At 37.1% G+C, this 23,502-nt stretch overlaps 1 protein-coding gene across 2 annotated transcripts in view; it reads right to left on the bottom strand.

The window, feature by feature from the left end:
- Window positions 1-480: 480 nt before the first annotated feature.
- Window positions 481-23,502, bottom strand: part of RASA2 (RAS p21 protein activator 2) — a 113,372-nt gene continuing 90,350 nt past the window's right edge. Inside the window, exons 18-24 of one of the 2 annotated variants that reach the window (XM_058551901.1) lie at window positions 22,627-22,700; window positions 21,993-22,099; window positions 7,772-7,854; window positions 6,885-7,093; window positions 6,071-6,174; window positions 5,540-5,729; window positions 481-3,580 (exon numbers count right to left, since the gene is read on the bottom strand). In XM_058551901.1, the coding sequence (XP_058407884.1) occupies window positions 3,550-3,580; window positions 5,540-5,729; window positions 6,071-6,174; window positions 6,885-7,093; window positions 7,772-7,854; window positions 21,993-22,099; window positions 22,627-22,700 (798 nt within the window). In that variant the 3' untranslated portion in view covers window positions 481-3,549. Of the gene's footprint in view, window positions 3,581-5,539; window positions 5,730-6,070; window positions 6,175-6,884; window positions 7,094-7,771; window positions 7,855-21,989; window positions 22,100-22,626; window positions 22,701-23,502 lie in introns of both variants that reach the window. The other variant, XM_058551900.1, reaches the window with a different exon arrangement.

The raw sequence follows: 23,502 nt of genomic DNA on the forward strand, positions 1-23,502 counted from the left end.
ACAAACGAATGAAGAGCACAGTCCATCAAAAACCACCCTAGTTAAATGCAAGAAAAGAACAGTGAGTCCCTTCCAGATTGCTTTGTTCTTCCACATCGCATCGAGGACTTCTCACTTTTGCTGTTCCCTAATAGGCAAGGTACAATTATTTTATTTATTATTTTATTTATTTATGTTTTGTGAGGAAGATCAGCCCTGAGCTAATATCTGTTGCCAATCCTCCTCTTTTTTGCTGAGGAAGACTGGCCCTGGGCTAACATCCGTGCCCATCTTCTTCTACTTTATATGGGACACCACCACAGCATGGCTTGACAAGTGGTGCGTAGGTCCGCACCTGGGATCCGAACCTGCAAACCCTGGGCCGCCGAAGCGGAGCGTGCACACTTAACCACTGCGCCACCGGGCTAGCCCAAGGTACGATAATTTCAAACAAAAAGAATTCCTAAATCAGTAAGAAAGTAAGGTCTCACAAAAAACGGACAGGCTTCTTGTAATTTATTTGAGTTATTTCCAAGCGACAGTTAAAAAAGTTTTTAATTTTTATAATACTCTTGATAAGAAAATAAAATTTAAATAAAAATACATTCTCAACAATACAACATGGTTACACAAATTCACTACATTAAATTTTGATAACTTACATTTTCAAACTGGACACTGTAAAAACCAATATTTACTAGCAACATATTAATTTCCAAGTTAATAAAAATGGATCAGATAATATCAATCAAGACTGGTAATTTCTCTCTAGAATGAGTCCTGTATTTTCACACACTGTAAGGACACCTAAAAGGCTTGATAGCATTCTGTCTTACAGGATGTACCGTTAGAACAAATTAAAGGTGCTTTTACTTAAAAAAAAAAAATCTGTTTTCTAAAATGTGGCATGAATGAGCCTTTCTGATAAATGAATGAAATTAGGCTTCAGAAACAGAAACAAAAGCCACATCATTCATCACTTTTTTTGTATAATAAGCATTTTGACACTTAACCATTACCCGTGATATTATAAACATATTTCTTTGGCAAATAAAATCATTCAATTTGATAAATTATATTCCTGGGAGTAAAAAACTTTGCTATTGCCTAATAATAATATCATCTAATTAAATGCACATTAAAAAAAAAGCCAAACAAAAAACAAAACAAACAACAACAACAAAACAAGCAATAGATCACCACAATTTCAACTGCTGGAAACGGCTAAACTAAGAACCAGAACTGGCATTTATGGCAAGAGTTTCTCTACAGCATCCTTTTCTTTCCTTCTTGGGGTTTGTGGGTTTTTATGGTGAAGTAAGCTGCCATGTATTTTTTCAAGTGTGGAAAAGGCAGATAAAGCTAACCAGTTGGTAAAAATCAAAGTACTCATAATAACAGTGGAGGAAGGAGGCCATTGGAAGCACGTACCCTGGTTATCTTAGGGTCCTACTGACATGGTCTCTTATTTCAGAAGACTTTCAAAGAAAATTAATTTCACATTACTTCTTTTTAGGCTGTGCCAAGCTGGTTAACTCCAGTCAAACTGGTTGGTTAAAAATGTCATGTGAAGAAAATAATGAGATGACTGCACTCTTCCCTTTAAATTCAGAGTACTGTGTTCACACAGCCTTGGTCCCTTTGATAATGCCGTTATCTTTAAAAACAATCATAATTGGGGATTTGATATTAGAAATACTAGGAGAATATTTCTTTTACCTTGAAAAAATAGCAGAGGACTAAAAAAGCCACTAAAGAGTAATGAGTGGTACCTGGCAATGCTCAGATGTCCTTTTCAGGTAGACATTTCAAAGACTCTTAAAAGGAATTTTCAATCTGAATGAAATTCAACAATGAGAAATTTATTAAATGGTTAAATTCTTTCACATTTATAAATCAGTGTAGTTTATGGAATCTAGAAATTCGTAAAATTTAAAGGACTCTTTCAAACTTGTCTTTAAAATGGGCCAGGAATAAGCTACCATAATGCGGACTAGGACTGATTCTTAAATAAAACCAATTGATTTTTACAAGTAATTTAGAGAAATACATTGCTCAGTTATAATCATTTATGGAACAACTCTGATTGTGTGTCAACGGTCTTTAAAAATATTACCTAGTAACAATATAATTTAAAAACAATTACTCACCAATAACATAATTGGCAAACTGTATCTTGAAATATAGCTTATGCTCAGGGAAACAAAAAAAAAGCATGACTAGCTAGACTTACATTAATAAGTCACAGTTTTAAACAGAAACACGTGTAAATACTCCAAAGTTCAAAAGTACCACGTCTAGAAAATCTTCTGAATTTAAAAAGACAAAATAAGAGTACCATGGTTTTAATACTGATGAAGCAAAGTGTATCCCTCTTAATGTCAAGGTAGCAACTTGCTTCGACTGCTTATTTACAGTTATGGTTTTTAGGATAAAAGTAAATTATTAGGGAAAAATAAGATTCAAACAGTTGCTAGCCCAAATTCCATTCGGCTAGCAGGCAATAAAGAAACAGCAGTGAGATATAAACATTGTCAGGAAAGCACTATTTCTAGACTTAAACACTGATCATTCAACTGATCATAAGACTAGACACCGAGGGGTATCTGAAGTATACTCTGGACAGCCCAGAGGGTTAAAGTGCGCCAAGTGACTGTTCTAGGTTAGCTCTCAATCTCCTGCAGGAGGAGGGCGGCCTGATGGTGACCCTTATAACAACATGGAGTAACAGGTGAAGTCAAGTGATTTTCCCACCACTTTCTTTCACTGTTCACTCTCTTTCTTTTCAGAAGAGACGTTCTTAGAACGTGGTTAACCTGAACTCTCAAATCAAGAAAATGAGTACCTGATATTTAAAACAATGAAAAAAATTTAGTGGTCTCATTTTATTTCATCTGCCATCACTCATCCAAAATGTAAACAAGATGCACACAATAGTACATGTTCCCTGATTCCTCCTGTCTGAGTTCTGTTTACATCTTTAAATAGGCAAAAGATCTACCAACTTTCAAGGACGCTCTGGCAGTTTTCTAAAGTTCCTGTCACTGTCCCTAATGCAATCTCTAATGACTAACGGACCACAGGAAAATCTTTTTTTTTTTTCTTTTTTGAAGAGGGAAGGTCTAGAAGAACTAAATGGAAAACTGAATTGTCATGGATTGGGATTTTCTAGTAAAACACAATGTTGGCAGTATAGAGCAGGCACTAATGGTAGTGAAAAGTCCACAGAACACGGAGTGTTACTAGAAGAGATGGTTTCTTGCTATGGAGGAGTTCTCCTTTTGTTACAAAGCTTCTTTAGGAAGAGTCTTTCTATTAAAAAGAAGTTGCAGAAAGATGGCTTTCGACACATAAGATATGAAGGGAATCTTGGGTTTCAAATTCTCTAGTAATACATCAGTGCCAGGATTCCCAAACTGTTAATTTCAATTATTAAATATTAAATACAATGTGAATGCAGGTGACACTGAAGCCAATGTTCATTCTTAAATACTATGAACAAAATATATGATGAATTGAAAAACTCCAACAAAAATATTTTCCAGTTCTTCTGAAGCAATTGGTCAAACTCTAAGATGTTTTCCCAACTATTGGATTTTCCCTAGAAAATAATAAAAGAAAATAATTTTTCAAAAGTTAAAAAATATAACATTTTAAAAAGTGACAAATATCTCACAGTATTAAGTATTTATAATTTTCCCTTGATAATCTCTCACGCCAAGTCTTATTTCATCAATTCAACAAGCATTTACTGACCACCTATTAAATATCAGGCACTATTTTAGAAGCTGTGAATACAGTAGTGAACAAAACAGACAAAACCCTGCCCTCATGGAGCCTACATTCTGGTACACGGAAAAAAACGGACATGTGAAATATTTAGTACAAGAGAGACTGGTGTTTTTAATGGAGAAAAATAAAGCTGGGAAGGCGTACAGTGTGTGGGTATGTGGGGGTACTAGTTAAGAAGGATGGTTAAGCATTGACTAGGATCTCATATAGAAACTTCCCAGGACTCCAAAAAAACTGCATTATAACTGTTGGAAGAGAATCTATTATACTAAGGTAGAAAAGACAGAATCAGGATGCTTACAATAACCTTTCGCATGCACCGAGCCTTCTAACCAGGGAGAAGATCAATATTTATACCTGTCAAACTTATTTTTATGGTTCATAAATCACAAATATAATTATTAATCCACATAATTTTTAAAGAATACTTAAAATGGTGGGGCCAGGATTCAAAGCCCCCTCACTAATCAGCTGTGTGACCTTAGGCAAGGCACTTAACTTTCCTGAGCCTCAGTTTCTCTAGCTGTAAAATGGGAACATAGCCATGTTGGGCTGATGTGAAGATCAGTAAGACAGTGTACATTGTGGCAAACACTTATTTGCTGGTCTAAGAACCATCCTCTTTCTATTTACTTCTGTGCAAACAGAACACTGATTCTAGTGCTAGTACTGGGCAGCCCTGTGTTCCAGGGGAACTTAGAGGTACCTTTAGATAAGGTTCTTTTCTCTTAGTGTGAAAGAAACAGCTCTTTCTGCCTCTGGACACTATTAGATAAAAATGTGAGGCTCTGAACTACTGTAGCCATCTGTGACCACGAGGGGACACGCCTGAGGAAGAGAGAAATCATCTTGTTGAAGATGGCTGAGTGGCTGGATGGTCCTTGTGACAATGTTGAGCTGCTGAGCTAACCAAGTGTGGAAGTTAGGACTTAATGTGTGAGATTAAAAAGTTTCTTATTGCGGGGCCGGCCCGGTGGCGCAAGCGGTTAAGTGCGCGCGCTCCGCTGCGGCGGCCCGGGGTTCGCTGGTTCGGATCCCGGGCGCGCACCAACGCACTGCTTGGCAAGCCATGCTGTGGCGGCGTCCCATATAAAGTGGAGGAAGACGGGCACAGATGTTAGCCCAGGGCCGTCTTCCTCAGCAAAAAAAAAAAGAGGAGGATTGGCGGATGTTAGCACAGGGCTGATCTCCTCACAAAAAAAAAAAAAAAAAAAAAAGTTTCTTATTGGTTAACCCACTTCAATTAGGACTTTTTGTTACTTGCTGCTAAAAACAATCTACATGATACGATGTAAAGTATAAGTATGGTGCCCGGTGGTGGAACAGGCTCCTAATAAATGTTAGCTGTTGCTGCTGCTGTTGATGGATCCACTGTTGTATCCATCTACGTCTGAGATGGATCCAAAGAATCAACTATAAAATACTTTTAGCACTTTCATGGCTGATTTTTTTTTCCTTAGTATGTATAAGGCACCATCGGAGACATTAAGAAGGAAGAAGATCAGTAAAAACAAAAGTATTCGATTTAATGAATTACATTGGAGTATAACACTATAAGTGGTGATCAAGTACAGCACCAATATAATGAAATGATGCCAGAACTGAAGACAAAGAGCGCTGTGTGATGGCCAGGGAAACTCGCGCACAAGAGAAAGGTTCTGAGCTGGGTCTTGAAAGATGAAGGTAGCAGGAGGCCTGTATTCAGGTGTGAGTACAGAGTAGTAGAGGCAATCCCAAACTATGTTTCAAGTATCTTAAAAATACTTACTTGCTCCCATATTTTGCACTACTTGATCTTTTCTTCCTATACTTTTCATGAGGTTCATCTAGCTTCTCTATGATGCTTTTTATCTGCTGAATTGTCTTAAAGGTTGTTACAGAATCCTCGATTACAAAGTTAGAATAATCATCAGGCTCTTTCTGTGGTCCTTGATAGACTGCTATAGTTCCACAAGCCTCTACAAGGAGTAGTAAAATCTCTCATCAGACAACTAAATTCCAAAAATGTAATTTGTAGCATAAATAAGGACTTTTCAACCTGGGGGGATTTCCCCTGGAAATGCATAGATAACCAAAATACATTCATTTTATTAATTATGATCATCACATTTATGCAAAAACAGTATTTTTACTTCATGAATATCTATGAAAAAGCCCCCTTTGGGAGTTTGTCAACTTTCATATAAGTAACATTTTGGTAAATGAGTATTTTCAACTTGAAGATAATGCCAAAGCAATACTTCAGGAATTGGTAATGAAGGATCATGGTTATATAGAAATATTTTAATTGTATACTTACCTTCCATTTTCTGCAGCTTAGGTAAACTGAGGGTAAAAAGGGAATAAATTCTTTCTGTTTCTCTATCTTCATCAATATCTATTTGGATGTCTGCAGGGACACCTCTATGGTAAAAATGAAATTAAACACATTGGAAAAATTTCACTTTGTAAACATGCCAAAGACTTTTGATGGTTTGAGACTAAAAAACAGAATCAGAGAATTTTGCAAAAGAAACCTCAGAAATCTAGTGTCATTTGATAATTAAATAAAATGGGTCCAAGAGAGGTTTGGTCATTATGTGACTCTAATCAAAAGAAGGGGACTTTTAAAGTGAAATCATTTTCATAACCTATGCCTCATCATAAAAGCAATACATTACTTCTGAAGTCTATAGGGCTACAATGGCTGTGCCATACAATTAGAAAGAGAATGTTAAGCCCTTCTTCCTTGGTATCTTGCTCAGGCTTGTGCATCTACTTAAACATTGCCCCCTTTTTTTTGACTGGTGCCAACCACTATTTTGAGAACATTTTCATCAGCCCAAAAAGAAACACTGTATCCATCAGCACTCTCCATTCCTTCCTCCCTCCAGCCCCTCACAACCACTAATCTACTTTCTGTCTCTATGAATTTACCTATTCTGGACATTTTATATATGTTATCATATAGTATATGGCCTTTGTGTCTGGCTTCTTTCACTTAGCATGTTTTCAAGGTTCCTTCGTGTTGTAGCATGTGTCAGGACTTCATTCCATTTTATGGCTGAATAATATTCCATTGTATGGATACACTGCATTCAAAACATTGCTTTTTTAATCAGAAAGAAACTTACGCAGTACATGGCTTGCAGCCACGAGCGTTTTCACTGGTCTCCTGACAGCAGAGCCAGCTCCCGTTTAGATATGCAGAGGGATGATAAGAACTGAGCCTGTTCTGATTGCATCGGCTCACCCTGCAGAGTATGTCTATCCATTCATTAGCTTCTACACAATTATTTGCCTGGACATAGAGTGGTTTCTCTGTATGTATTACCTGGAACATCTTCATAGGCAATTAAGATAAAAAGTTAGTGACAGAGTCTAAAAATGAACACACAGTAAAAACAGGACAAGTTATATCACAGAAATACAATTTGCTTGGCTAGATAACTGCTGCTCAAGTATCTTATGAATTGTTACTTTTCAAGCCAGTTAGTCCCCAGGACAATCTGAGTCGCATGGTACTAAGTAGTACAACAGAATAGAATTTTTAGAAGCAACGCATGTCCAAAGGAATGGACTATCATATAAACAGGAATAAAGGGAGGGAATTTCAGATGGAGGACAAGGTATAAGTAAAGGCAAAGCAGTGAGGAAATATAGAGAAACAAGGAAATCATCTTTGTTGGTTTCAGTGTATGGTACGTACTGAGTGGTAGCAGAAGATAAGGTTGACAGATTGGTTGGGACTATATTATTAAAGACGTAAATGTCAAATTGAGAAGTCTGATAATAGGGAAGTATTGAGAAAAGTGCCTTTAACTTAATAGGCTAGGCAGACTATATAGGCATCAATAATAACGGACAATTTTAAAACAGAGTTCTAGCCAGCAATTATAAAGTACTATTAATGGCAAATACTAAAAAAAAAAAAAAAAAAAAAAAAAAAACCTCTTGAAAAATTTCAACTGAATAATATATACAGTTTAAAAAGCTTTAAATAATTATTTATGTAACTTACATTTTTCTTGTTGAAAGAGCTCTCTTCCAGTTTTTCCACAGCAAGAATGTTTTTCACTGGAATTGTGTAAATTGCATCTTTGCCTAAACAATAAAAGAAGTAGAACAAAATTAAAATAATTTCCATCAGAATTACAACAGTGAGAGGTTAAGTCTGTAAAGTTTAAGCTCATTCTCTTGATGGTAAGAGTATAAGTAACCCACAGATTTCCAAATGGCACAAAATAAATATTCTTTGCTTTACAGAACAGATGAATTTTGATTGTTTTCTATAAAGTGACTTCTTTGCTTTTTTCAATATAAAATTAAAACACTTTCAAGGAAAAATGTGGGAATAAATTTGATCTCTATGTAGAAAACATTATAACATTTTGTAATACTAATTATAAGGGGACCAAAAAAAATAATATACTTAACAATAGAGGCCTATTCAAAACTTGCTGAGACATGGAATTTTCTTTCCTTGAATTATTACATGAGCAGTGAATTTGACTGTACCTAAATGAATTTTTCTGTTTTTCCAATACAATATTTAATTAAGAGATTAACTCTCAAAACAACGATTTTTAAATTAAAAAACTGTTCATTACTATCACATGTTGGCTGGTCAGCCGACTAGAGCTACCAAATTTACTCTAAGAGATACAGGGAGCAAAAATAAAAATTTTATTTGGTAGAGTGAATCCTTAACCTATTTTAAGAATTTGGAAATTTGAGTTTGCTAAAGGAGCTCCACAATAATATGGCATGAGGACATGATGCATTTCAACATACAATTTACCTGAGAATAGACTGTATCTCATATAGCCATACAAACTATAAGCAAATATAATTATGACTATTTCTGGTTATTTCGTAATGCTGTTCTTAGAAATCAAAGCTTTACATTTTTTTCCCCCCAAACTTTGCTTTAATGACATGTAGACTGAAGTGCTAGAGGTTTATATTTTATATCAGTCCATGGATTAACGTATTGCTTCTCGGCCAAAAACAATTATTTGGTTAATAAAAGTTTTCTGTCTTGAATAAAGAAGTTAATACAGAATATTTGCTAAGCTGGGTTCCTGGTGTAAAATCTAAAATTTTTATAATTCAAGCAGATGTGATATACAATTTGTGTGTGTGTGTGTGTACGAGGAAGACTGGCCCTGAGCTAACATCTGTTGCCAATCCTCCTTTTTCTCAAGGAAGACTGTCACTGAGCTAACATCTGTGCCCATCTTCCTCTACCCTATATATGGGATGCAGCCACAGCATGGCCCGACGAGCAGTGTGCAGGTCTATGACCAGGATCCAAACCCGTGAGCCCTGGGCCGCAGAAGCAGAGCATGTGAACTTAACCACTACGCCACCAGGCTGGCCCCCTATGATTTTGTTTTTTAGAGATCAAGTTACTTACTTCAACTATCACACATTGAATGTCTACTATCTACCAAACACTGTTCTAACCACTTGGGATACAGTGGTAAACAGAACATACAAGGCCTCTAATGAAGTTTGCATCTAGGTTTGGGAAGACTGACAAAAGACAGATAAATATTAGGTAGAGACAAATGCTATAATGAAAATAACCTGAGATGATGGGATACAAAGTAACTGGGAAGTTATTTTAAATTGGGTGGTTAAGGAAAACTTTTCTGAGAAAACAATATTTAAATTCAACAAATACAAATCATAAATGCCTGGGAAATTAAGAAAAGACTATCAGCCGTCTCCTGGAAGCAAACAAGATCAAATTTAGGGCGGGGTGGAGGGGTGGGGGACGATAAACTGAAGAAAGTCACAGCCTGAGCCACATGTAGAAAAAGACATCTGCAAAATGCAGGAGTGGTCAGAAGACAGCTTCGGGCCAGAGTCAAGGGACACAGACAGCTGGGAGGGATGACACAGTCAGACACACATCAGGATGATTAATCAGCGAGCTGCATCTGGAACAGCTGGGCAGATTAGATCCCTCCTCTTCCCGGCCCTGGCTTACGCTCAGCAGCAGTCAACAGACGCATGACCCAGGCTAAAGCAGTAAGGATGCGTACTGGGCTGCAGAGCAGTGCTGTGTCACAGGGGGCTTCTGACTCTAGAGAGGGAAGGAGAGCACCCAGACCAGAAGACAAGCACCACCAGCCTTCTCCTCAGCAGCTTGTCCTGTCCCACCCCACAATCATTGGCAGTGAGCTAGTGAACACTCAAGCAGGTGGACGGACTGTAAAACACAAAGATGAGCAAATCACCAAAAAAATTACCAAACAGATGAGGAAAATCAGCACTCTGGAGAAGAGACACACATACAACAAAGAGAATACATTTGAGGAAATCAGGCATCTAAAAACTTGGGGAGCAGAGGAGACATGTCTTTGGGTACTGATCTACATGGAACACCACAGAGCATTTTAAAATCCTGCAGGAAGTTTCTACCTTTAGACTTGTTGAATACACAAAGCATGAACATACCCTAGAACTGCTATATTTGTTCATTCCTGGACAAATTAAAATACGACATATGTAGAGAAAGCACACTGCTCCCAGGCACATATACTGTCATGATGTTATTAGAGCTAATTTCACAGTTAATTGCGTTAACTGGAATGAACTGCAGGGTGAATAAGTGAAATGGAAGATTTTACTGAGGACTCTTGAAACATACAGTACAAAAGGACAAAGAAACGGAAGGTAAAAAAGTTACAAACCATGGTGGATAGATTTAGAAGTTTCAATAACTGTCTAAAATAAGAATTTCAGAAACAGAGAATTTTCTCTTTCAGGAGAAAATTACCAATGAAAGTGTCCCAGAGATAGAGGTGGAAATCTTCAGATCGAAAGGGTCCACCAAGTGCTGAGCGGAATGGAAGAAGAACGACAATACCCAGGGCCAGCCTGGTGGCGTAGCAGTTAAGTTCACGTGCTCCGCTTTGGCGGCCTGGGGTTCACTGGTTTGGATCCTGGGCACGGACCTACGCAACACTCATCAAGCCATGCTGAGGCGGCATCCCACACAGAGCAACTAGAAAGATGTGCAACTATGACATACAAGAATCTACTGGGGCTTTGGGGAGAAAAAAGGAAGAAGATTGGCAAGAGATGTTAGCTCAGGGCCAATCTTCCTCCGAAAAAAAAAAAAAGACAATACCTAGACACTGAGCAGTCAAGTATTAGAACTTGAAGGCTAAAGAAAGTCCTAAGAGTTTCTAGGGAGAGGAATCAAGACTAAGAATCAGACTGACATCAAAATTCTCAGTAGCAACAACGGAAGCTAGCAAACCATGGGGAAATATCTTCAGAGTACTGAGGGAAAATGATTTTAAATCCAGTCTAACTATCATTCAAGAGCAAGGGTAAAATAAAGACTTTTTTAATATTAAAAGACTCAGAAAATTTATCAGCCATAAAGCCTATCTGAAATAATTCCTTGAGAAAGTTCTCCTGCAAAATAAATAATGCATCCAGGAAAAAGACAAGTATGTTATATAAGAAATAGTGCTGGGCAAATAAATCAGAAACATTGATAAGCATGGATAGAAAATCATTAAAGCATAATGTAAGAAGGTAAAAGACACAAGAGAATCTAGTGCAAAGATTCCAGGTGACTGCATTAGGGAGATGGTAGGAAAAGAGCAAATTGAAAGCATACTAACGGTCTTTCATAGCTTGAATGGAGACTTTATTAACTGCAGACATTAAGATACACACGTTATTTTAAATTTTTCTGTTAACAATTTAAAAGTAGAAATAGGATGCCCATATTATCTCACTAGACAGACAGAGAGAGAGAGAGAGTAAGCGTGCATGCAAGAGCGCATGGGCTTGACTATTCTAATAAAAAAGCAGGAAAAGAAAAATAAACCCAATAAACAGAAAAGCCTAGTAAACAGAAAACACAAAACAAAGGAGTAATCACAATAAATGTGAGTGCATTCAATTTCCCTATTAAATGACTGAAACCCAGTTTCAGTTAAAATCTTCATTACCTCCTCAAAAAGTTAAATATAGTGTTAGCATATGACTCACTGATTCTATTCCTAGGTATATACCCAAGAGAATCAAAAACATATGTTCACACAAAAACTTGTACATAAATGTTCACAGCAGCCTTATTCATAATAGTAAAAAACTGGACAATCTAAATGTCCATCAACTTATGAATGGACAAACAAAATTTGTTATATATCCATACAATGGAATATTATTCAGCCATAAAAGGAATAAAGTACTGATTCATGCTACATGATGGATGAACTTTGAAAACATTATGGTTAGTGAAAGAAGCCAGTCAGAAAAGGTTATATATTGTATGAGTCCATTATATGAAACATCCAGAATAGGGAAATCCAGAGAGACAGAAAGTAGATTAGTGGTTGCCAGGAGCTGAGAGAAGGGAGGAATGAGAAGTGACTGTAAATGGGTATAGAGTTTCTTTTGGGGTGATGAAAATGTTCCAGAACTAGTGGTGATTACACAACTTTGTGAATATACTGAAAATGAACTGTACACTTTAAAAGGGTGAATTTTATGGTATGTGAATTATATCTCCATTAAAAAAACCCATTACCACCACAAGAAAAGCAGAAGTCCAGCTATATATTGGCCCCAAGGGACACAGCTAAAATAAAATAACCATGACTCTATTTTTTAATAGTGTAAGGAAGTTAAGCGATTCCATTCCTCAGAAAATAAGCATAAACCTGGGCAAATTATTAAAAACAACCACTTCAGGGTACTGGAAAACAACCAAAGGCACGCAAAAATCTGAGACATGTTTACTCATGAACAACCGCTACCGCACAGGGTAAGAACTGTGAGTTTACGGTCTTCCTCTCTGGGAGTGTTTCCACCTTCTCCAGCTCTGACAGCGAAAACTCATGGCTGGAGGTTAGATTCAGTTTAAGGGTGAGATTCTGGAAACATGAGAGCTATAGAAAGGCTGAGATAATAGACTCTCTATGTCCCCGGATGACTGCTAAACCATGCATATACATGGACCATCCCAGAGAGTCTGGTAAAAATGGAAAGCCTGGGGAGACTTGTAAATTTGCTGTGCCTTTGAAGGTGTTCCCTAATTCACACACAGCTCAGGTGATAGAGGGTGGAAGACTTATTTGGCTTCAGGTATTTGAGCTCTCTGCTCAAATCACTGGCTGATCATTAAACTAAGCAAGGTCAGGGGTCTCGACTCCTAGGGAGGTTTTAATACTTGACTGCTCAGTGTTTACCTATCGTCTTTTTTTTTTGGAGGAAGATTGGCCTTGAGCTAACATCTATTACCAACCTTCTTCCTTTTTTCTCCCCAAAGCCCCAGTAGATAGTTGTATGTCATAGTTGCACATCTTTCTAGTTGCTGTATGTCGGATGCCACCTCAGCATGGCTTGATGAGCGTTGCGTAGGTCCACGCCCAGGATCCAAACCAGTGAACCCCAGGCCGCCAAAGCGGAGCATGTAAACTTAACTGCTATGCCACCAGGCTGGCCCCTGGGTATTGTCGTTCTTCTTCCATTCCGCTCAGCATTTGGTGGACCCTTTGGATCTGAAGATTTCCACTTCTGTCTCTGGGACACTTTCATTGGTAATTTTCTCCTGAAAGAGAAAATTCCCTGTTTCTGAAACTCTTATTTTAGGCAGTTATTGAAACTTGACCTTTTATTTAAGTCTTCTTTATCTCAGCAATGTTTTGTAGTTTTCACTGCAGAGGTCTTATACTTCTTTTGTTAAATTTATTCCTAAGTATTTTAAGTTTCTGGGGGGAGCTGCTAGTGTAAATGATATTTTTTAACATTTCATTTTCTAACAGTTTGCTGCTAGTTTATAGAAATACAATTGATTTGTATATATGAATCACGTATCCCAAGGCCTTGTTAAATTCACTTATTAGTTCAAGAAGTTGTTTGAAGATTCCTTAGGACTTTCTATGTAACTCTGTATGTCTTTTCTTTTCTTTTTTTTTTTTTGATCTTATTGCATTGGCTACAATCTCCAGTACAATGTTGACTAGAATTGATGAACGTGGATAATCCTTGCTTTGCTCCTGATCTTAGATATGATGTTACATTTATTGCAATTATTGACATGGTTAGGTTTAAGCTATCATTTTGCTACTTGTTTTCTATTTGTCCCATCTCATTTTTGCTCCTTTGTTCCTCTTCTCTTGCTATATTTATTTATTGGCCAGGGAGAGAGGGGATAGGTTATACTTTTTTTAAAAAAGTTTTTGTTCTAGAGATTATAATATACACCCTTAACTCATTACAAACTACTGAAAATTATTCTTGTCACTTCACATAAAATATAAGATCCTTGCAATAATTTATTTCATTCCCTTCCTTTGTGCTGCTATTGTCATATATTTTACATCTAGATTTGTTATAAACTCTACAATTCAATGTTATAAATTTTGCATTAGTTTTTTTTTTTTTGAGGAAGATTGGCCCTGAGCTAACATCTATTGCCAATCTTCTTCCTTTTCTTCCTTTTTTCACCCCAAAGCCCCAGTAGATAGTTGTGTGTCATAGCTGCACATCCTTCTAGTTGCTCTATGTGGGACATCGCCTCAGTATGGCTTGATGAGCGGTGCATAGGTCCGTGCCCAGAATCCGAATCAGCAAACCCTGGGCCACCGAAGCGGAGCGTGCAAACAACCACTACTACACTGGGCTGGCCCTAAACAGTTACTTTTTAAAGAAATTGAGAAAAGACATTCTTACACATTTACCTACATATTTATCATTTCCAGTGCTCTTCATTCCTTCCTGTAGATTTAAGTCCATCTGATGTTATTTCACTTCAGCCTGAAGAATTTCCTTTAGCGTTTCCTATAGGGCAAGCCTGCTTGCAATGGAGTCTTCCAGCTTTCATTTATCTAAAGGATATTTTCATTTTTGAAGGAAATTTTCACTAGATTTCTAGGTTGAGAGCTTTTTTCTTTCAGCACTTTAAAGATATCATTCCACTGTCTTTTGGCTTTGATTTCTTCTTATGAGAAATTAGCTGTCAATTGCATTGTTGTTCTCCTGTATGCAATTTGTCTTATGTTCCTCTGCTTTTGAAATTTTTCTCTTTATCTCTGGTTTGATTATTATATGTCTAAGTGTGATTTTCTTTGTATTTTTCATGCTTGGAGCTTACTGAGCTTCTTAGATCTGTAAGATAATGGTTGTCACCAAATTTGGGAAATTTTAGACCACTATTTCTTTAAGTATTTTTTTTGCCCCACTCTTTCTCTACTTTCCTTCTGGGACACCAATCATGAATATGTTAGACTGCCTAATATTATTCCATGAGTCACTGAGGTTCTGGTATTTTTTTTAAAATCTTTTTTCTCTGTGTTCCTAGATTGGATAATTTCTATTGATCTGTCTTCAAGTTCACTGAATCTTTCTTCTGACATCTCCAATCTGTTGTTAAGCCCATCCAATGAATTTTTCATTTTCAGCTAATATACTTTTCAATTCTAGATTTCAATTCTACAAACTATTTTTATAGTTTCTATTTTTTTCTTTTGCAGAAATTCCCCACCTCTTTACTCATTATGACTATCTTTCCCATTAAACTCTTGAAATATTTATAACAGCTTTAAAGTTCCTGTCTGCTAATTTCAACATGTAATTCATATAGGGGTCTACTTCTATCGACTGCTTTTTCTGTTGACTATGTATCATATTTTCCTGTTTCTTCTCAAACTTGTTAATGTTCCACTGTATACTAGACATTATGAATGACACATTGTAGAGACTGTGGATTCAGTCACCTTCCCTTGAACAGTTACATCATCACTTGATCACCTTAAGGCTTGGTTTTATACTTTATTTATACTATACTTTGTTTATTCTTAATCCTAGGACATAGTCTTTACTCCCGAGCCATCTCAAATCACCTTTTGAGATTTCGAAGAAAATCCCAGGGTGTTTACTAAGCCCCCTAAAATTCCAAACTCTGTCTCTCCTGGAATCTCTGCTCATCTTTTTAAATCTTTCCAGTTATTGCTTTTCACTAGCCTCTCTGAAGTTCCTCCTTGCATGAGCCAGTTTGAGTCAGCTAAGGATTTCACAGGAGTTCATATGCAGATTTGAGGGCTCCTCCTTTTTATCTCCTTAATTCCCAGCTTCTCTGGCAGCCTTGAACTCTGTCCTTTGACACCTCAAGCCAATAAAACTGCAGCTTTCTGCTTGAATTTTAGCCACCTCACACTGCATAGGCTAGGAGTGCTTTCAGGGGGAGAAGCCATATAAACATAAATCTCATCCAGCATGGTTCCCATCTTTTGAGGGACAAATTCTTCAGAGAGTTGTTTTATGTATCCTGCCTAAAGTTTATGTGTCATCTAGGAGAGTTAGTCTAATACAAGCTTCTTTACTACTATGAGAACTTGTGTGTCTATTTTTTAAAAGGCAATTTCATCAGTCTAATCGCATAAACCCAAATCTTTGGAGTTATCCTTTACTTGCCTCTTTCTCTCACTCTTGATATCTGATCCCCTAGCAAATCCTGTAAGTACTATCTTTAAAATAGATCCAGAATGTGATCCCTTTTTACCACCACCATTGCTACCAACTGGTCCAAGCTATTATCTTCTCTCCCCTGGATTACTGCAATAGCCTCTGAACTGGTCTCCTTGCCCCCTTCATTCTTTTCCACACAGCACTCCATATGGCATGAGTGATTGATCTTAGTAAAACATAAGTCAAATGATGTCATTCTTTTGCTTAAAGCTCTCCAATGCCTTTCTATCTTACTCAGACTAAAAGTCTTTCAATGGCCCACAAAGCCCTATAACATCTTAGCTCCTCCAGGATCTTTTTGACCTTGGTTCCCATTTTCCTACCCACAAGAGCTTTCTCTTGTCTCTTGAATACTCCAGGCTTCTGTTTTGGGGCCTCTGTACTGGCTGCTCTTAGCTAAGCCTGCGTCTCTACTACCCCCAATATCCACATGGCTCACTCCCTCATCACCTTTAGTTCTTTGCACAAATGCTACTTTCTTTTTTTGTGTGTGTGTGTGAGGAAGATCAGCCCTGAGCTAACATCTGTTGCCAATTCTCCTCTTTTTTCTGAGGAAGACTGGCCCTGAGCTAACATCCGTGCCCATCTTCCTCCACTTTATATTGGACGCTGCCACAGCATGGCTTGACAAGCGGTGTGTCGGTGCGCGCCCGGGATCTGAACCAGTGAACCCTGGGCCGCTGAAGCGGAGCGCACGCACTTAACCCCTTGCGCCACCGAGCTGGCCCCTCAGATGCTACTTTCTTAGTGAAGGCTTCCCTGGCTAGATTTTTTAATATTGCAGCTCTCCTCACTGAGCCCATCATTCTCTATTCCCCTTTCCTGCCTTATTTTTGTCCATCTCATTTATAACCATCCAATATACTATATAATTTGTTTGTTTATTGCCTATCACTACTAAACCATAAGATCCATGAGGGCAAGGATTTTGGTATGTTTGTTCACTACTGTTTTCTCCAGAGCCTAGAATAGCACCTGGCACATAGCAGGCAATCAATAAAATATTTCTTGAGTGAATGAATGATTGAATCAATGATGTTCTTTAGCTATCAAAGAAAAAATACTGTAGAGCACTGTTTCTGAAAATATGGGCAGGTGAAAACCAAGTCAACCTAAATGTATTGAAATTTATGTTTAAAACATCTTGGAAGTTTCTTCTATATTGTCCATAGGCAATATGAGCTAGAACATTTGATATCACACAGAAGTTGTGTAGGCTATATGTATGTGTGTGTGTATATCAGGTCTCCCAAAAGTAGACAATATCTAATCAAGTGTGGAGAACACAGAACGGAATTTCAGAGATGAATTTGTTAATAATCTATTATTAGTATGCTTGGTGAAAATTTTAGAAACCTAGAGCAGTGGTTCTTAAAGTAATTCAGATGATAGCATATCTAGAAGACATAGTGTTCTCTGAAGAACACCATTTATTAAAAACATTTACTAAATGCCTTAATAAAGGTAGTAAAAAAACAGTCCCTACCACTGAGGATCTTAAAGACTAGGGAAAGAGACAGACAAAAGTAAGGACTGCACAGTGTGACAGAAGTTATCACTAAAGTGATAAAGAAATACAGTACAGGAATAGCTCAACTGAGGTGGCTAGAGGCCTATAAATGACTTCCATAAAGAGGTGACACTTGATCTGAGGCTTAAAGGACAACAAATTACACTGGTGAAAAAGGAAAGAAAGGGATTTCTAGGAAGAGCATATGCAAAAGCATAAATGTAAAAGAGCCCAAGTTAAAGGAACTGCAAGAGCTAGTCTGGTGAAGCAACACATGGAGAATGCAAAAGATGAGGCTAGATGAAACAGGAAAAGGCTGGAACATCAATAACTCATTTGATTCCAGCATACAACTAAGAGAACTTTTACTTGTAGAAGATGACCACATTACAATACAGCAATATAAAACCATAATCACAAGCACATAGGTCCATAAAAAACTGTCAAGGTAATCATGACTGACAGCTGATTGAGTGCCCTATAATATTCATGTGTCACACATTAATGAAGTTGTATTGAAGATTAGTTGCTTACCATTGCTTGTTAGCAATTACCTAAGCAGGCATCAAAAATGTAATAACTTATTTGAGAAAAACTCTTAAAATTAAGAAAATTCTATTAATTCCTTTTCCAGTAAATTGGGAAAAGACCATATTATTTGATTCTAAGTGCTAGAAATACTTGATTCAGAAAACTCTTGTCCAGGAAGAGGATAAAGTAAAAGACTCAATGATTCAGAGCTATGTTACAGAAAATTTGGGAGGCACTCTTTCAGACACCGAAGTCACATGGTAAGTGTAACAAGAGACTTAACCAGCAGTCTTGGCTGTCCAGAAAACAGCAAGGAAACAGGAGGTAAGCAAAACATCTGTTGAGCAACCAGAGAATCCAAAGCCCAAGTACTTCATTCATAGGGGAAAGTCCTGAAGTCTTCGATCAAAGCCATTTAATCTTATGCATAATTTTAACACACACAGTGTTTGCATCCTCTCTCATACTATATTAGCAGTAAAGAGGCGGGGGATGGAGGTGGGAGTGAGATGTTACATGTTATGGTTCACTGACAGCACAAGAAACTTAAGGTGACAGCCTGGAACATAAAGGGAACAGAGAAAAACTGTATAAAGCAAACACAGGAACACAAAAAAGCACAGCAGTCCAAGGCATTTAGCTGGGGAGTAAACAGCTGCACATACCCATAATCAGTCCTGAAAACATCACTAAATCAGAGCACTATATAATAATTAATATCATCAATGACAGCCCCAAATCATCTAGAAAATGTTAACTTACGTTCAATGAACTCTTTTTTTAGAAGGCAGGAAAGCATGTAATACATTTTGGAAAAATCCATCAAAATAGTTAAAACAAAAAGCATGGATGCTTAAAACTGTAGGCTTTGGTAAATAATCTCAAAACTTCATATAATAGAGTTCATTCTCCAATGTCATTCCAACATATTAAATTTCTTAAGGCCTGAAAACAATGTAACTTCTAACGTGTCTGTTTTATATCTAGAGCAGTCTAATCATTCCACAGAATGTTATCCTCCTAAGATCTCTGATAGAACAGAAGTTCTTTAGAACTTTGGATGGACTCTGGATCTATGAACTCCCTGAAATTTAAAAAATTTTCGGTCTAGTTTTATGTGCATTTTTCTAAAAGAAAGGGTCCAAAGTTTTCATCTGATTCTTAAAGTATTGGTTTAGATTAGAAAATGCTTTAAAGGAGGAAAAAATAGCTAATTTACTCATGGAGAATGACTAACTTACCTTAAATTTATCTCAATGTACTGTTAATGTAAACATAACTAGCATATTATGACACCTATTTTTAAAATGTTGCTATATATGTGAGAGCACTTATATAGTATTCAACATAAGCTATAACTTCTAAAACATTCAAAATATGTTTAGCTTAAAAAATGCTCTCTGGAAGGGCGAGTATGTAGCCTAGTGATCTTTAGTCATTTGACTATCTATATGCCATAACAAATTATCTGAGCACCTAAAAATAAAATGCATTTAGTTTCTTATGTCTTACCAATATATTTGGACATATGTAGTCATTTCGCCTAAGCCATTCTAAGGAATTATGAAACAAAAAAATTTTTCTTATCACTCTATTCTTCAAGAATCTCCACTGAAGCACTCTACTTAACTGAGTTTACATTCTCTTGCAAGTACCCTGTCTGGTGTTTATCATTTCAGAATTTATAGCAGAAGCTCTCTTAACAGAGCTTTACCTAACAGAGCTTTACCTAACTAATGGAGACTCTCCATTTCCTCCATTCCTAGTGAATGATGCTCATGGGATGCTGAATGCTTGTGGTTGCCGGGTTACTATCTATTTAGCCTGCAGGCTTCTGTTTCCATTGGTTAGGCTGTTTTGCTTATCAAGTCTGTTGGGTTTGTTCCCAAACCTATTTATGCCATTTTTCCGTGTTGTAATTATAATTTACTTAAATATACGTAAAGTGACAAAATAAGCGCCCCCTACTAAGAGGTTGATTATTTATTTGAAAATCAGGCAAGTGCTATGAAGAGCTTAAAAAAGGAGACCCAGGGGCCAGCCCGGTGGCGCAAGCGGTTAAACGTGCGTGCTCTGCTGTGGCGGCCCGGGGTTCGCCGGTACGGATCCCGGGCGCGCACCGACGCACTGCTTGTCGAGCCATGATGTGGCAGCGTCCCATGTAGAGTAGAGGAAGATGGGCATGGATGTTAGCTCAGGGCCAATCTTCCTCAGAAAAAAGAGGAGGATTGGCATCAGACGTTAACTCAGGGCTGATCTTCCTCACACACAAAAAAAAAAAAGGAGACCCAAACCCACACAAATAAAGTTGATTTATATGGGGGTGAGACAGCTGTAAAAGATGAGGGTGACTATCAAGAAAAGCTAAAAGAATTCTGTACTTAGGTTACTTTACAAGTATTTAAGTTCTAGCTTCACTTTGGAGAAAGCAACCTGAAAACTGATGCAGTAGGGGTATATCCGCACAAGAAAGACAAAGGGGAAATCCCATCTATAGATCCATATTCAAAGAAAAGATCTTGGATCTCTATCAAAAGATGGGTAAACAAATATGTAAATACAGTCATCCCTCGGTATCTGCGGCACTGGTTCCAGGACTCCCGCAGTTATCAAAATCCTTGGTCCCTTATATAAAATGGTGTAGTATTTGCATATAACCTACACACATCCTCCCGCACACTTTAAATCATCTCTAGATTACTTATAATACCTAACACAATGTAAATGCTATGTAAATAGTTGTGACACTGTATTGTTCAGGGAATAATGACAAGAAAAAAGTCTCTACATGTTCAGTATAGATGCAACCATCATAGGCCTTTCGATCTGTGGTTGATTGAATCCACGGATGTGAAACCTGTGGATACCGAGGGCTGACTGTATTTAAGATATGTATGCATCTTTTTGTTTGTTTGTTTTTAATTGACTCTTGTTTTAACTGACCTTTTTGATTAAGCGAACATCTTTGGACCCTGATCACTTTAAATAAAAGGGATTCTATGGTATGTGACCTACGATCTAGATACTAAGTTCTTGCTAAGCTATCAGAATGGCCTTCTGTGGATAATGCTTTACCCCATAGGAGTAAACTTAAAAGGTAGATATTTTAAGCATTGTGTCAGTCCACTGAGGGACAAACTTTGCTTCCCTCAAGCCCTCAAATCACACTGTAGGAAGATGGCTTTCTTTACCCAGACAGCCCATTTGTGCTTTCTCAGGAGGCAAACTATTAAAATTTCCATCTTGGAGTTGGCTTGGCCAATAGTCTAGAATGAATCTGATAACTGTATAGGAATCACAATCTAGGGTATGACTGTGGGAATTTTTGGCTGATATTATCCAGCAAACCACTGAAATACTCTCATTTATTAAATACTGATTTTTACCAATTTGGCTCTGCGAGTTAAAGAAAATTTCAAGTTCTGAGAGGTCCAAATGCTGTTCCTTACATATTGATTATAACAGTAGGGCTTTACCATGGATTTTTAGAAAACAGAGCATGTATAAGAAAAAAATGTAATTTACATGGTGTCACTTGTCAAATATTTATTACATTTTTAGTGTGTGCGCATCACTATGAGAAACTATAAACGAGTAACATTAGTGAAAAGGTTCAATAGAATCACATTAAGCAGCAAAAAGAAATCTTCACCGAGAACCAGGAAAAGACCCCAGAATAGAGCATAAACACAACTACCTGGCTGTTTGTGGTAGGTGAGCTCTCTGCTTGTTAAGCAGAACCACCGTTTCTTGAAATTCTTTTTTCCAATCCGAGTTCTTCCCTGAGCTCTTTTATACATTTCACTGCCAAAACAACAGATGTAAACATTTAGCTACAAATATTAAAATAGTTAATCTAAAACAAAGAACTGTCCTTTAATTTTAAATGACATGAAAGGTTGCATAAGGTTATATTAAGTAAATGAAAACGTCTTTGCCGTCTATAACTGCTGCAATTATTTTGGCCATACTAAGGGAATAAAGTCTTTAATTAATTTAATACTTATAACTGTGCTATCCAGAACTAAAAGGGTCAAATGAGTGACTTTCCCCTTTAACTTCCAATGATAACACTACTTTAAGATTGAATAGTGCTGTCACTTCTTCAAAGTACTCTAATACCCATAATCTCATTACATTTACATAACTCTAGGAGAGTATGGACAAGGAGTCATGCCCAGCAGCATAAAGTTTATAGGATAGGGATGGTGACTTACCTGACTGACGTACTTAGGCAGTTCTAGCACAGAACAAAAACCCAGATTTCCTCACTCCCAGACTTAACATCTATACTGAAACATGACTTTAATGTCTAATTTCACTAAATTTACCCTTCTTTCAGGTGCACAGGCTCACTGGTACCACCGGACTCTTTAGTTTCAGTAGATGAAATTTCATCTAAGAACTAAATGGAGAAATCAGTAAATATTACACTTTGTAATAAGGTACATCATAAATTCAGTTTATCTTAAATGTCACGATAATATTGAGAAGTTCTTCATTATTAAGGAATACATGTAATTGTAAGTCATAAAGTAAAACACATATTTATTGTAGAGGAAGTCCCTAATTTACACTTGACAGGGATTCTAAAAAGTTTATTCTTAAGTTTCTTAAAAACCAGAATATATTTCCCTATAGAAATAATTCAATCCACAAACCCTTAACTGCAACTCTGAAATCTACAAAGCTCTGAATACAAAGACGTTTTTTGTTTTGTTTTTGATTTACAGTAAACTCATTTGGGGGTATAACTTAACCTGAACTGGTGTAAGGCTATTTATAGTCTGTATTCATCCCACTTAGTGTGAATATTCATACATTGTGCTACATAAACATTAATGTGTTTGATTATGGGGTGCTATTCCAGGCCCCACTGGGGGTATTATATAATATATGGCATATACCTATTATCTTTCAAAACTCTGAAAAACTGAATTCTGAAATACTTCTGGTCCCAAAGATTTTGGATTTAGGATTGTGAACCTATATTATAGGTTAGGGATCACCAAACCATGGCTCTGTAGGCCCAATTCAACCTGCAGCCTACTTTTGCAAGGACCATGAGCTAAGAATAGTTTTACATTTTTAAAGGGTCGTAAAAACAAAAACAAAAATGAAGAAGAATATGTGGCAGAGCCCTTATGCGGCCAGCACAGCCTAAAATATTTACTCACTGGCCTTTTACAGAAAAGAGTTTGCTGACT

This window comes from Diceros bicornis, chromosome 2 (genome assembly GCF_020826845.1).
Source record: "Diceros bicornis minor isolate mBicDic1 chromosome 2, mDicBic1.mat.cur, whole genome shotgun sequence".
Taxonomy (NCBI): Eukaryota; Metazoa; Chordata; class Mammalia; order Perissodactyla; family Rhinocerotidae; genus Diceros; species Diceros bicornis.